Here is a 16540-nt window from a genome sequence, read left to right on the forward strand (position 1 = left end):
CGGGCTATTTGTGAATTTTATGCGCATGTGTGTATCCTGTGTGTGTATTTATGAATCCTGTGTGTGCATGTGTGAATGTAGTGTGTGCATTTATCTTTATTGAGACTCTTTTAGCTCCATACAAAACCACCAGACTCTAACCACAGACTTTAGACATGTGCTGCATACGTGTATTATGTGTATAGTGTGTGTGTGTCCGTGTCTGTGTGCGTGTCTGTGTCTGTGTGTCTGTGTCTGTGTGTGTGTGTGTGTGTGTCTGTGTGTGTGAGTCCATGTGTCTGTCTGTGTGTATAGTGTGTGTGTTTGTGTGCGTGTCCGTGTGTGTATAGTGTGTGTCTGTGTGTGTCCATGTGTGTCCATGTGTGTCTCCGTGTGTGTGTGTGTGTGTGTGTGTATGTCTCTGCACGTGTGTCTGTCTGTGTGTGTGTGTATGTCTCTGCACGTGTGTGTGTGTGTGTGTCCGTATGTGTGTGTGTGTGTGTGTGTGTGTGTGTGTGTGTGTGTGTATGTGTATGTATGTCTCTGCACGTGTGTGTGTGTGTGTGTATGTGTCTCTGCACGTGTGTGTGTATGTGTGTGTGTGTGTGTGTGTGTGTGTGTGTGTGACTGTGTGTGTGTATGTCTCTGCACGTGTGTGTGTGTGTGTGTGTGTGTGTGTGTGTGTGTGTGTGTGTGTTAGGTTTCTGTGAATGGTTTGATCGTTACGTCACCTACACACCTGTGTGTATAGTGCTAATCACAGGTGAGAAGGGGAATTAAGATCTGGGAAGCCACGCTGTGTGTGAGTGATGTTTCTAGATCTCGTCTGCTCGTTTGTAATCTTTCACAGTCAGTTTATTTTGTTGTTTAGGGTCAAACTCATCATCAGATTCCCTCCAGTGGCATGGTTTTTGCGGTCAGATTGCCACTACGAGTACTTTTATCACGGTAAAACCCACGTGATCCAGAGTGGAGTGGAGGCGGGTCTTACCAGGCGGGGCCAGCACGTGATGCCCACTCGGTTCTGCAGCGTGGTGGAGAGGAGGATGAGGAGCAGCAGGGTGAAGAGGAAGGCCGTGCAGCTGACAAACTCAAAGAAGTAGAGAGCCGAGCAGCTGACGCAGCTGCTCACCACCTCCTCCAGGATGAAGGCCACGAAGGACAGCAGCTGATGGAGAGACGGAGAGACATCAGGGTCATGGTGAAGAGAGACAGAGAGAGAGAGAGAGAGAGAGAGAGAGAGAGAGACAGAGAGACAGAGAGAGAGAGACAGAGAGACATCAGGGTCATGGTGAAGAGAGACAGAGAGAGAGAGAGAGAGAGAGAGAGAGACAGAGAGACAGAGAGAGAGAGACAGAGAGACATCAGGGTCATGGTGAAGAGAGACACAGAGAGACAGACAGAGAGAGACAGAGAGAGAGAGAGAGACATCAGGGTCATGGTGAAGAGAGACACAGAGAGACAGACAGACAGAGAGAGAGGGAGAGACAGAGAGAGAGAGATAAAGAGAGACAGAGAGAGAAAGAGAGACAGAGAGAGAGACAGAGAGAGAGACAGAGGGAAAGCATCAACGTCTGAAATGATATTAAACTAGATTAGCCTTGATTGTGTAACGGTCCAAACATCCAGGGAGCAGAGTCTGATTACTGAGACATGTTCCCAGTCTGAGCTGCTGACTCAGGCTCTCTATAAAAGAGAAGTGACTGGTGTACAACCACAACACACACACACACACACACACACACACATAAAGACACACACACACATACCCCCCTCTCTTGGGCGCGTCTGAAACACTGAGAAAACAGGAAGAGGACGTCAGCGTCGTTCCAGGGAAGCCATACAGAGGAGAAGTCCCGCCCCTTCCTGTGTCCACTGTGTGACTGTATTTCATATTAAATGTGTCCACCGTGCAGGGGCGGATCTACCGCGGTGGCACAGGGTGGCAAATGCCACCCTAAAAGAAAGCCTTGCCACCCCTGCTGCCACCCCAGTTGGCAGCAATGAATTAAAAGTTATGGCCAATTTGACAATTTATGAGCGCGAATCTCCAATGTCCGACTGCAGTGAATGCAGCACAAGATGACGCCAGAGCGGCAAGAGCCTGATCGGTTTGGAAAACTGAGCGGCGCGAAGCGAGGGAGTCAGGAGGAAAGAGGTCAAAACAGATTAACTATCTATCAAGAAATTAAATTATAACTAAAGAACAGTGCTAGCATGGTTACGATGCTGATTTTGAGATGATAAAAATCAGGTTGAAGAACGTTATTTCGCTAACTATACATATAATGTTACTTAGGTCTGACGTTTGTTCTGTGTAAAGTCGGCTACAAAAGCTAATATTGATTCAACGTCTGTCAAGGAAAACATTGTAAAATTACTTTAAATCTTATAGAAATGAAGAGGAAAGGTAGCATATGTAGTTTTTCTCACCAAAGAGAAAGGCGAGAGAAATAGAAAATTAACAACTGAGCAAGGTAGACAACAGCTCCAAAACCGAAGCCATCCTGGTTGGCACTCCTCACCAGACCAGACCATCACTCATACCCAGCATCACCTTCTCTGGCTCCAACATCCCCTCTCATCAACAGTCACATCTGGGTGTAAGAATGACTCCCAACTCACTTCTGAAGCCCATAGAAATCACCTCTGCAAGACCTCCTTCTACCACCTCCGTAACGTCTCCAAACTCCGCCCCATTCTCTCCCTCTCAGATGCCGTGTGCTGTGTATCTGGGTGCTGTAGTTCAGTGTGTGTGCTGTATATCTGGGTGCTGTAGTTCAGTGTGTGTGCTGTATATCTGGGTGATGTAGTTCAGTGTGTGTGCTGTATATCTGGGTGATGTAGTTCAGTGTGTGTGCTGTATATCTGGGTGCTGTAGTTCAGTGTGTGTGCTGTATATCTGGGTGCTGTAGTTCAGTGTGTGTGCTGTATATCTGGGTGATGTAGTTTTCTGTGTGTGCTGTATATCTGGGTGATGTAGTTTTCTGTGTGTGCTGTATATCTGGGTGCTGTAGTTTTCTGTGTGTGCTGTATATCTGGGTGATGTAGTTTTCTGTGTGTGCTGTATATCTGGGTGCTGTAGTTTTCTGTGTGTGCTGTATATCTGGGTGATGTAGTTTTCTGTGTGTGCTGTATATCTGGGTGATGTAGTTTTCTGTGTGTGCTGTATATCTGGGTGCTGTAGTTTTCTGTGTGTGCTGTATATCTGGGTGATGTAGTTTTCTGTGTGTGCTGTATATCTGGGTGATGTAGTTTTCTGTGTGTGCTGTAGTTTTCTGTGTGTGCTGTATATCTGGGTGATGTAGTTTTCTGTGTGTGCTGTATATCTGGGTGATGTAGTTCTCAGTGTGTGCTGTATATCTGGGTGATGTAGTTCTCAGTGTGTGCTGTATATCTGGGTGTGGTGGTGAACCAGACTCTGGGTTTACAGCGTCTCAGGTTATTAAAGTCTTTGTGTTTCGGAGACTAACCCTGAACCACAGAGCTAAAATAAGACGCCTGACATCACACACACTCTCTCTCTCCTCTGGTCTTTAAACAGCGCTGGAACAAGTATTCAGATCCTTCACGAAAGTACTAAATACTTAAAGTCCTGCAGTGTAAATACTACTTCAGTTAGAGTCTGTAAGTACCATCAGGAACATGTAGTTAAAGTATTAAAAGTAAAGAAACATCCTCACGTTTTAGATTCTCTCTCTCTCTCTCTCTCTCTCTCTCTCTCTCTCTCTCTCTCTCTCTCTCTCTCTCTCTCTCCTCTCTCTCTCTCTCTCTCCTCTCTCTCTCTCTCTCTCTCCTCTCTCTCCCCTCTCTCTCTCTCTCTCTCTCTCTCTCTCTCTCTCTCTCTCTCTCTCTCTCTCTCTCTCTCTCTCTCTCTCTCTCTCTCTCTCCCTCTCTCTCTCTGTCTCTCTCTCTCTCTGTCTCTCTCTCTCTCTCTCTCTCTCTCTCTCTCTGTGTAAAGTAACTAGTAACTAAAGCTGTAACAGATGAATGTAGTGGAGTAAAAAGTCCAATATTTCTCTCTGAAATGTAGCGGAGTAGAAGTAGAAAGTGGCGCTATGGTGCGATAGGATCTGAAAGATGGTGAACTATGGCGGGGCGGGGCGAAGCCAGAGGAAACTCTGGTGGAGGCCCGTAGCGGTCCTGACGTGCAAGTGGGTCGCCCGGTCACACAGACGGCTGTGGTGAATTTGCAGCCATAACCCCACAAAGGCCAAAATGCTGTCTCTCTCTCTCTCTCTACATTCTTCTCCTACTCAGCACCTGCTCATTCATATTACGGCTGCCATTACACACACATTTTGAAATGAAAAAGAGAAAATGCTGACTTCCTCCATAACCTCCCTAACTTTAGTGCAACAGCGTGCTGATGTCATCGTTATTGGTCTTTTTGGGCATGCGGGTCAGTTCGAAAACAGCAAACAGTTCACACTGGAATCTGATATAGGCCATGTGAACAGCCAAACCAAAAAATCAGATCTGAGCAAAAAAAATCTGAATTAAGCATTAACCGTACGTCCACACGGCCGCCGACTTGAGCTGCAGAGAAGCTCTGGCCGCCCGGTCGAGGACTCTTGTCAGAAAGTCCGGGGAAGCTGTTTGAGGCTTTGGCCGCTCTGACGTAGCAGCATTCTATGTTCATCATGGAAAAAGATCAAGCAGCCACTGCACGGCCAATACACTGACACTAGAAACCTTTTATAAATGACATATATAATGACAGAATGTGTATTGGTTGTTGGTCTGTTAGCAGTTAGCTCGCTCGTTAGCCGCTGAACCGCAGCAGCGTGCAGGCAGAGCGAGCAGCCGCCAGCTGTTGATCCGTGCAGGACTTCACCGTGAGCGGACTGTTTAGAGACCATGTGACCGTTCACCGTGAGCGGACTGTTTAGAGACCATGTGACCGTTCACCGTGAGCGGACTGTTTAGAGACCATGTGACCGTTCACTGTGAGCGGACTGTTTAGAGACCATGTGACCGTTCACCGTGAGCGGACTGTTTAGAGACCATGTGACCGTTCACCGTGAGCGGACTGTTTAGAGACCATGTGACCGTTCACCGTGAGCGGACTGTTTAGAGACCATGTGACCGTTCACCGTGAGCGGACTGTTTAGAGACCATGTGACCGTTCACCGTGAGCAGACTGTTTGGAGACCATGTGACCGGCAGGTAACGTTAAAGCGTAACTCTCGCCAAAATGCAACCTATAGGGTCTTTTTGTGAATGTACCTGAGTCAAACTTTCGTTTAAAAGCATATTTAGGACAGAATCGCCACTTTTAACATTTACCGTATTTTCATTTTTTGGTTAAATGGCCTTTTGAATGGGAGTGCTAGCGGCACTTTGATGCTAGCCTCAAAATATCTATTTTTAAAACACTAAGAAGTCTCGACACAACATGAGACTTTACTCCAAGTATCACCAGGAGCTCTACACCTTAACGAAAGCATTGACAACATTGGTTGTGTTCCCAGAGTTTACTAAAAAGAAAGGTTTTGAGCAACTGAGTTGTTGTTGTTTACGCTATCCGCCATTTTCCCAGTCCAAAATAGGTGATCTCTGAATGTGAATGAATGGACTCCACAGGAGGAAATGTCATTCTTATGTGAGGCTCCTTTTTCAACTACAAGGTCAATATTGTGTTTCACTAACGACAAAACAACAAATTATCCGTGCATTTATATGGAACTAAGCTTTAGGAGCTTTCCATCTTTACTCTCCTCCCTCGACTATTTCTGACTGGCTCGATAGACGGCGACCGGAAGAACAACAGCTAACGGGAGGAACCTTTCTTTTTTCTAATGCTGTCAATGCTTTCGTTAAGGTGTAGAGCTCCTGGTGATACTTGGAGCAAAGTCTCATGTTGTGTCGAGACTTCTTAGTGTTTTAAAAATAGCTATTTTGAGGCTAGCATCAAAGTGCCCCTAGCACTCCCATTCAAAAGGTCATTTGACCCAAAAACGAAAATACGGTAAATCTTAAAAGTGGCGATTCCGTCCTAAATATACTTTTAAATGAAAGTGTGACTCGGGTACATTCACAAAAACACCCTAGGTTGCATTTTGGCGAGAGTTACGGTTTAACTGGTCCCTATACGCAAATATCATAAATGATAGGGAACCCAGCAACGGCCATGATGAGCTTCTCCTCCTTTTTCTCTGAACTAATGTTTTGGTAGGAACCAAAGTTTACATCGTATGTTTCTCTGGAATCAGCCAGCGTGAAGGACGTCTATATTCTGATTGGTTGCCGCTGAACGGCGTCATAGCTCATTACCATAAAGCTGACCTACTTTCAACTTTCTGATTGACGCTCTGGTCGCTCAAAACGCCCAAAACGCGACGCCGACAGATTTTCCGCTCCTTGCAGCTGAGAGAAGCAGCTTCCATTGAAAATGAATGACTTCCTGTATCTTTAGAAGATCAAGTCGGCGGCGGTGTGGACGTACAGTAAGACCTGCGGTGTGAACGTAGCCTAAAACACTCAGCCTCTCTGCTGCAGCTCACTGACAGCAGAGAGGCTGATGATCTCGACGTGTTTGTGTTAAAAAGAAGAAGAGAGTGTTAGTTAAGAGGAAGCTGAATCTCTCTGACTCACACAGAGCGGGAAGATGCACCATGCTGTTGTGAAGTGAGTTGATGGCACTCTTACGCTCTGAATACATTTTGCTGGGAGAAGCAGAGGTGGAGATATCCTCACTTTCTTTCAGTCCATAAAACACTGGATCCTACATTTCCCATAATGCATTGTTTGGGAGTAGAGATGGGGATAGTAGTATACAGCTGTTATACATCATATCATCATACAGAGATAGTAGTATACAGCTGTTATACATCATATCATCATACAGAGATAGTAGTACACAGCTGTTATACATCATATCATCATACAGAGATAGTAGTATACAGCTGTTATACATCATATCATCATACAGAGATAGTAGTATACAGCTGTTATACATCATATCATCATACAGAGATGGTAGTATACAGCTGTTAAAACATAATAAAATATATGACACACTGGTATTAGATCAGTACTCTGTATCGGCCGATACGCAAGTTCAGGTATTTTTTCAAATATGCCGCACAAATTGCAGATTTCCGTGCAAAATATGCGGGGCTTGCATGATTTCATAATCCCAAAAAGTCCCATATATCTTAGCAGAAAGTTGAAAAATGTTGTTTACTTCACACAAGAGCAGCCGTTTTCCCCTGTTGTCATGGGAACGTTATGAAGTGATGTAATTACGCGACGTGAACATCATCGAAAAAGCTCGATGAAACCGCAGTTTTTGCAAGTTCCCGCAATTTCATCGCATGAAATTCCATAAATATCCCGCATATTCCATCACATTTTTTAAGAAAACGTGCCGCATAATCAAGGATTTTTGCCCAAAACAATCACAAAAAAACTCCACATTTTTCTGGAAGAACTGATTGTAGTAAAATAGTCCTTATGAGGTCATAAGGGGAAAGGTTACCTCCCCTTTCTCTGATTTGCCCGCCCAGAGAATTTGACCCACCCATGAGAAAGAGAGAGAGACATCATGGCTTGCAAACGAGCAAAGTGGCAGTTGGTCAAGATATATATCTTAAATATATAAGATATATAAAGAGACTTCAGATACAGTATTAGAGGACCACTAAGGTCTATATAAAGAGACTTCAGATACAGTATTAGGGACCACTAAGGTCTATATAAAGAGACTTCAGATACAGTATTAGGGAACACTAAGGTCTATATAAAGAGACTTCAGATACAGTATTAGGGGACCACTAAGGTCTATATAAAAAGAGACTTCAGATACAGTATTAGGGGACCACTAAGGTCTATATAAAAGAGACTTCAGATACAGTATTAGGGGACCACTAAGGTCTATATAAAAGAGACTTCAGATACAGTGGGGCTTGAAAGTTTGGGCACCCCAGATAAAAATTTGTATTAATGTGCATAAAGAAGCCAAGAAAAGATGGAAAAATCTCCAAAAGGCATCAAATGACAGATTAGACATTCTTATAATATGTCAAAAAAAAGTTAGATTTTATTTCCATCATTTACACTTTCAAAATAACAGAAAACAAAAAAATGGCATCTGCAAAAGTTTGGGGGCACCCTGCAGAGTTTATAGCATGCACCGCCCCCTTTGGAAAGCTGAGACCTGACAGTGTCATGGATTGTTGTCAATCATCGTCTGGAAAGACCAGGTGATGTCAATCTCAAAGGTCTTAAATGCCCAGACTCATCTGACCTTGCCCCAACAATCAGCACCATGGCTTCTTCTGAGCAGTTGTCTAGAAAACTGAAACTGAAAATAGTTGACGCTCACAAAAGCAGGAGAAGGCTATAAGAAGATAGCAAAGCGTTTTCAGATGCCAATATCCTCTGTTCGGAATGTATTTAAGAAATGGCAGTCATCAGGAACAGTGGAAGTTAAAGCAAGATCTGGAAGACCAAGAAAAATATCAGACAGAACAGCTCGCAGGATTGTGAGAAAAGCAAGTCAAAACCCACGTTTGACTGCACGATCCATCCAGAAAGATCTGGCAGACACTGGAGTTGTGGTACACCATTCCACTATAAAGAGATACCTGTACAAATATGGTCTTCATGGAAGAGTCATCAGAAGAAAACCTCTTCTACGTCCTCACCACCAAAATCAGCGTTTGAAGTTTGCAAATGAACATATAGACAAGCCTGATGCATGGTGGAAACAAGTTCTGTGGACCGATGAGGTTAAAGTGCCCATATTATGAAAAAAACACGTTTTCTGGGATTTGGGGTGTTATGTTGTGTCTCTGGTGCTTCCACACACATACAAACTTTGAAAAAAATCCACCCATGCTGTTTAGAGTGAGATACGGTTTCTGAATGTGTCCTGCCTTCAGTCTCTGGGTGAGCTGGTCAAAATCGGCACGGCTTGTGACGTCACAAGCCGAAACGAGCAGGCTAACCGCAACCATTAGCTCGTAGCGTTAGCATGCTATCGCTAATGCTAACGCTAGCATGCTAACGCTAGCATGCTACCTCGTTCTGAATAGCAAAGCACTGCTACAACACACACAAGTTCACCATAATCTACAAAAGAACTACTTCCATGTGCGCCCTCATTTAGAAGTCTCCCAGCTAATCCTGCCTTGTAACTGAGCCAAGTTGTAGAAACAGCCTTTCTTTTACTGTCTATGGAGCTAGCTAGCTGACATGATCTACATCTGAGCTACTGGGCATGTGGGAGTGCAATCAAAGATAGTACAGAAGAAGAAGAAGAAAAGAGGTATCACTCTGTAGCTAAAACAGAGACCAGCTGAAAAGAGGATCTGCAGCAGTGAGAGAGAGCGGTGCAGTACAACAACAATATGGTGTTTTTTGAAAATTAAACCATGTAAACCTATTCTGGTACAACCTTAAAATACAATTATGAACCTGAAAATGAGCATAATATGGCTGCTTTAACATAGAACTTTTTGGCCGGAATGAGCAAAGGTACGTTTGGAGAAGAAAGGACACAGAATTTAATGAAAAGAACCTCTGTCCAACTGTTAAGCATGGGGGTGGATCAATCATGCTTTGGGGTTGTATTGCAGCCAGTGGCACAGGGAACATTTCACGAGTAGAAGGAAAAATGGATTCAATAAAATTTCAGCAAATTTTGGACGCTAACTTGATGCTATCTGTGAAAAAGCTGAAGTTAAAGAGAGGATGGTTTCTACAAATGGATAATGATCCTAAACACAGCTCAAAATCCACAGTGGATTACATCAAGAGGCGTAAACTGAAGGTTTTGCCATGGCCTTCACAATCTCCTGACCTCAACATAATTGAAAATCTATGGATAGACCTTAAAAGAGCAGTGCGTGACAGACAGCCCAGAAATCTCAAAGAACTGGAAGACTTGTGTAAGGAAGAATGGGCGAAGATACCTCAAACAAGAATTGAAAGACTCTTGGCTGGCTACAAAAAGCGTTTACAAGCTGTGATACTTGCCAAAGGGGGCGGTGCATGCTATAAACTCTGCAGGGTGCCCCCGAACTTTTGCAGACGCCATTTTTTTGTTTTCTGTTATTTTGAAAGTGTAAATGATGGAAATAAAATCTAACTTTTTTTTGACATATTATAAGAATGTCTAATCTGTCATTTGATGCCTTTTGGAGATTTTTCCATCTTTTCTTGGCTTCTTTATGCACATTAATACAAATTTTTACCTGGGGTGCCCAAACATTTGAGCCCCACTGTACAGTATTAGAGGACCACTAAGGTCTATATAAAGAGACTTCAGATACAGTATTAGAGGACCACTAAGGTCTATATAAAGAGACTTCAGATACAGTATTAGAGGACCACTAAGGTCTATATAAAGAGACTTCAGATACAGTATTAGGGGACCACTAAGGTCTATATAAAGAGACTTCAGATACAGTATTAGAGGACCACTAAGGCCTATATAAAAGAGACTTCAGATACAGTATTAGAGGACCACTAAGGTCTATATAAAGAGACTTCAGATACAGTATTAGGGGACCACTAAGGTCTATATAAAGAGACTTCAGATACAGTATTAGGGGACCACTAAGGTCTATATAAAGAGACTTCAGATACAGTATTAGAGGACCACTAAGGTCTATATAAAGAGACTTCAGATACAGTATTAGAGGACCACTAAGGTCTATATAAAGAGACTTCAGATACAGTATTAGGGGACCACTAAGGTCTATATAAAAGAGACTTCAGATACAGTATTAGGGGACCACTAAGGTCTATATAAAAGAGACTTCAGATACAGTATTAGGGGACCACTAAGGTCTATATAAAGAGACTTCAGATACAGTATTAGAGGACCACTAAGGCCTATATAAAAGAGACTTCAGAAACAGTATTAGGGGACCACTAAGGTCTATATAAAGAGACTTCAGATACAGTATTAGGGGACCACTAAGGTCTATATAAAGAGACTTCAGATACAGTATTAGGGGACCACTAAGGTCTATATAAAGAGACTTCAGATACAGTATTAGAGGACCACTAAGGTCTATATAAAGAGACTTCAGATACAGTATTAGAGGACCACTAAGGTCTATATAAAGAGACTTCAGATACAGTATTAGAGGACCACTAAGGTCTATATAAGAGACTTCAGATACAGTATTAGAGGACCACTAAGGTCTATATAAAAGAGACTTCAGATACAGTATTAGGGGACCACTAAGGTCTATATAAGAGACTTCAGATACAGTATTAGGGGACCACTAAGGTCTATATAAAGAGACTTCAGATACAGTATTAGAGGACCACTAAGGTCTATATAAAAGCATCCAAAGACCATCATGTCATGGGACCTTTAAGAGAGAAATAGGCCGTGCAGCTGCTGAATCTGTCTTCATTTCAGATCAACAAAGGTCAGTTTAAAAGATTTTCATACGATTTTGAGAGACTCTAGTTACGCTCATCCCGCTCCTCATTTCCGGGTTAGCTCTCCACCAATCAGATGGGTCATTTGAGTCCGACTGCCGGCAGTGCCCGCCCCGCCGATTATACATGTCAAATCGGCCAGAATGAAGGCCGACGGCCCCTCGGACGGACGACGGCACGGAGCACACCGAACAGACTCGAGTCACCGACCTCGCCAGACGGCCGATTATCAGCTCGGGGTGTCCGGGCCTTTAGGCACTGTTAGGCAAAATACAATATCGCGATACTCAAGTGTATTGATTTTTTCTTACACCCCAAGCACACACACACACACACACACACACACACACACACACACACACACACACAAACACACAAACACACAAACACACAAACACACAGTCCTTCTTTAGAGAGCTTCTGAAGTTTGTGTTTATGATTAAGAAAACATTTTGTGTGTTCATGCACGGCGGTTTTCACACAGAACTGTCCTCCCTTCCTGCACGTCCTCTTTCTGCCCGACACCCCCCTAACCTGACCAGCGTGTCGGCCGGATGCCCCCCCCCATACCCCCCCGTCTCTCTGTGAACTGTTGCAACAGCGGAGGGTCAGCACCTCAGAGATCTGCCAACGACAGCGCTCTGCCAACAAACGGTCGGCTACACAGCACTTTCACTTCCCAATCTGCAGCTTCCTGATGAAGATCAGTCACTCAACGGTCACTCACACACACACACACACACACACAGACAGACAGACACACATACACGCAAACACACACACACACACACAAACCACACACACACACAGACAGACAGACAGACAGACAGACAGACAGACACACACACACACACACAGACAGACAGACACACACAGACAGACAGACACACACACACACACACACACACACACACACACACATAAACCACACACACACACACACAGACAGACAGACACACACACACACACACACCACAAACCACACACAGAAAGACAGACACACACACAAACCACACAAACAGACACACACACAGACAGACAGACACACACACAGACACACACACAGACAGACACACACACACACACAGACACGCAAACACACACACGCAGACAGACAGACACACACACACACAAACCACACACAGAAAGACACACACACACACACAAACCACACAAACAGACACACACACACACACTTTTATCAGGAACATTCAGCGGGGACTAAAGCAGGGAGATAAAATATATTTACTGCATTTTCTCTACAAACTGTTTCCTGCTAAGGAACCACACACAGAGGGACTAGTTCTCCTGTAGGGAGGGAGACACCCAACATCCCATAATATCAGGCTACAGCCACACTGCTACGTTATGGTTTAAAACCAGTAGCTTCTGCTACGTTTGAGCCTGGCGTCCACACTATGCTGCCGCTGTTTGGGTCTGTAGTCTGGACCAGAGGTGGGGGACTCGAGTCACCAATTTGAGGACTTGAGACTTGCTCGACTAACATTGACAGATGACTAAAAAAGGACTTTTTCTTAATGTAACAGCCAGGCCGTATTCTTTTTTAAAGTCCCAGTGTGTAACGTAGTTGTAAATTATCTAAATCTGTGTTGCCCTTTCACCAATTTGTCCTTTTTTCATGAATATTTACCTCCACCATCAATTCCAAATATTCCTCTTGGCTTGAAATTTGACATTTGCATGAACTGGGATAGACGCTCCATATTCATGCTCCATCTTGAAATACGCTAGCCGGTAAGGGACATACAGGACATACTGCTCCGTCTTTATGTGTGTGTGTGTGTGTGTGTGTGTGTGTGTGTGTGTGTGTCGGGTGCATGGTTCTAAAGGGTTGTACTTAGTGTCTTCATTAATCAGAGGGGTGTTTTGGGCGTAACATGCAATCAACCAATCAGAGATCATCTCCCATTCCCTTTAAAAGCCAGGTGTGTTTGGACCTTGGAGCATTGCTGTTATGATGGAGGATTTACACCATAATATTTTTATTTGTAATCTTCTGCATGTGTGTGTGCTGCTGTGCGTCCCTGTGTGTGTAACAAGCATAGTGTGTGTGCGCTGTGCACGAGCCTAGGAGCATTTTACTAATGCTCTGTTAAAATAACAATGAAATGCTGCGTTATTGACTTTAGACCAGGTTTTTGTTGGTCAATGGAGTCATCACTTCCCTCTGCCTCAAGATAGCAATACGCCCAGAATGCACCTGAACACACCTCCCTGTAAGACCAGCACGCCCAGAATGCACCTGAACACACCTCCCAGCACGACAATGGGCCACAGATGGGTGCAGGTGCATTTGCTATTTAAATGACGTGGGCGCTGGACGGGAAACTGACAACTGGGTCTGTCTTAAACTAGCAAAGACACACTTGCGTCGGGCTTTGTGCTGTGCTGGGTAAAGATAGGGCCCGAAGACTTGAGACTTGCTTGTTGACTTGCACAATGTCTGACTTACTCCCACCTCTGGTCTGGACGGACACAAACGGAGACCTTTGGAAACGAAGACGCACGTCAGTCAGTCTTATCGGTTAGGTAGGCGTAAGGGTTAGCAGCGAAGGCGTAGCACACACACACTTACAACACGTCCGAGTTGATCTGAACGCACCATAAGTAGGCGACATGCACGTTGCTCAGGTTGCATCAGTTGATTGATAGACTCATATAGATATAGGCAATAATACAATAATATATTATAAAATATATACAAAAGAATATAAGGAGGAGAACTCATTATGCAATTATGAAGACCAGTGTAGATGATGGAATAGTGCCAGAGCTAGTCTACATTCACAACATTTCACACCCCGTCTCTGTGTTGGCGTTCTAACCTCCGGCTGATTTGTGAGGACTATGGTTAACTGCTCCTCAGATCTCTGCAGGGTAAATCCAGACAGCTAGCTAGACTATCTGTCCAATCTGAGTTTTCTGTTGCACGACTAAAACTACTTTTGAACGTCCACATGTTCCACCAAAACAAGTTCCTTCCTGAGACTATTTAGCAGAGGCACCGTGGCTCCGTCTGGAGCTTAGCCCCGCCCACGATGATTGTGATTGGTTTAAAGAAATGCCAATAAACCAGAGCAGGTTGTTCTCCCATCCAGGAATGCTGGGTGGACTAGACAGACCCTCCTCCACAGAGCTGTGGAGGAAGGTCTGACTTAACTACCCCCTCCCAGATAAACTCACCACTTCCATGACTTTGACCCCACAGCGGACCGTGTCCAGGTTGGCTGACGGGACGATGAACCAGGAGGATTTGGGGTTGGGAGCCGTCGTCGGGGAGTAAACGTCTGTCATGATGGAGCTGGACAGAGAAAGATACAGTTACACACCGACACACACACACAGAGACACACACATACACACACACAGAGACACACACACACACACACACACAGAGACACACACATACACACACACAGAGACACATACACACACACAGAGACACACACACACACACAGAGACACACACACACACACACACACACACACACACACACAGAGACACATACACACACACACACACACACACAGAGACACACACATACACACACACAGAGACACATACACACACAGAGACACACACACACACAGAGACACACATACACACACACACACACACACAGAGACACATATACATACACACACACACACACACACACACACACACAGAGACACATACAGAGACACACACACACACACACACACACACACACACAAAGACACATACACACACACACACACACACACACACACACAGACAGACAGACAGACAGACAGACAGACAGACACACACACACACAGACAGACACAAACACACACCCTGACACAGACAACCCGAAATACACACACACAGAGACACAGACAGACAGACAGACAGACAGACAGACACAGGAGGTGTGTTCCAGTAGATTCGGCATACGCTTTAACAACCAAACAATGCAGCAGTTTATTGTAGCGATATGTCATCTTTCATATCTTTTATATCTTTCATATCTTTTATATATATTTATATCTTTTACAGGTCAATCAAGCCGCTGCTTTCTGAAGGGAAAAGTTGGAGGGAAATACCCGCCAACCAACTCCTACAGACGGGACCGTGCTCAGATCAACCGTGCTGGGTGTGAGCGGTGCACGCCGTGAAGTGAAGAACGGATCTTTTATTTGTTAAAAAAAAAGAAGCTAATTCAGCCCGTGTTTCCCGGACAAAGTGACGCTCCTCTAAAGAAACGACGTCAAAAGTTAAACTGACAGAATCGTCAACGTAGTCTGGCGTGTGGAGGTCTTCCTCCGCAGGTGAGACTGAGAGAAAGTCTCCGAACAGCGGCCTAAAATCTGCTGAAGTGACCCGCTGGAACAGGAAGTCAGTTGGCTGTAAACAATGTAATAAAACGTGAATGTTTCCGAAACAAACTCACCGTTTAAGTGTCTTCCTGTTCGCAGAAAAATAAAGTCCCCAGCTGCGAAGTTCAACTTCAACTTGTTGCTTTGTTTCAGCTGATAAACTGACTTCAGTCCGACTTCCGCATCCGATCCGTTTTTACTCTGTGAAGTCAGACGGACCGCTTCCTGTCAAGACTTTCACATTAAAAGTGTTTCAGTAACTCTGTATCTATTTATTTACCTGTTCTTGTTTGTTTTCATCTTATAGTATAGTATAGTATAGTGTAGTATAGTATAGTATAGTATAGTAAAGTATAGTATAGTACAGTATAGTATAGTATAGTATAGTGTAGTACAGTATAGTATAGTACAGTATAGTATAGTATAGTATAGAATAGTATAGTATTGTATTGTATGGTATAGTATAGTACAGTATAGTATAGTATAGTACAGTATCATATAGTACAGTATAGTACAGTATAGTATAGTACAGTATCATATAGTACAGTATAGTACAGTATAGTATAGTACAGTATCATATAGTACAGTATAGTACAGTATAGTATAGTACAGTATCATATAGTACAGTATAGTACAGTATAGTATAGTACAGTATAGTACAGTTTCATATAGTACAGTATAGTACAGTATAGTATAGTATAGTACAGTATCATATAGTACAGTATAGTACAGTATAGTATAGTACAGTATAGTATAGTACAGTATCATATAGTACAGTATAGTATAGTATAGT

General features: G+C 43.8%; 1 protein-coding gene across 1 annotated transcript in view; it reads right to left on the minus strand.

Annotated features, from left to right (window-relative positions):
- cmtm6 (CKLF-like MARVEL transmembrane domain containing 6) overlaps positions 1 to 15945 on the minus strand; it is a 28933-nt gene extending 12988 nt beyond the window's left edge. The window contains exons 1-3 of the mRNA XM_031308368.2: positions 15822 to 15945; positions 14590 to 14707; positions 971 to 1147 (exon numbers count right to left, since the gene is read on the minus strand). Of these exons, the coding sequence (XP_031164228.1) occupies positions 971 to 1147; positions 14590 to 14700 (288 nt within the window). The 5' untranslated portion in view covers positions 14701 to 14707; positions 15822 to 15945. The remainder of the gene's footprint in view (positions 1 to 970; positions 1148 to 14589; positions 14708 to 15821) is intronic.
- Positions 15946 to 16540: the final 595 nt, after the last annotated feature.

The sequence above is a fragment of the Sander lucioperca genome, chromosome 10 (genome assembly GCF_008315115.2).
Source record: "Sander lucioperca isolate FBNREF2018 chromosome 10, SLUC_FBN_1.2, whole genome shotgun sequence".
NCBI lineage: Eukaryota > Metazoa > Chordata > Actinopteri > Perciformes > Percidae > Sander > Sander lucioperca.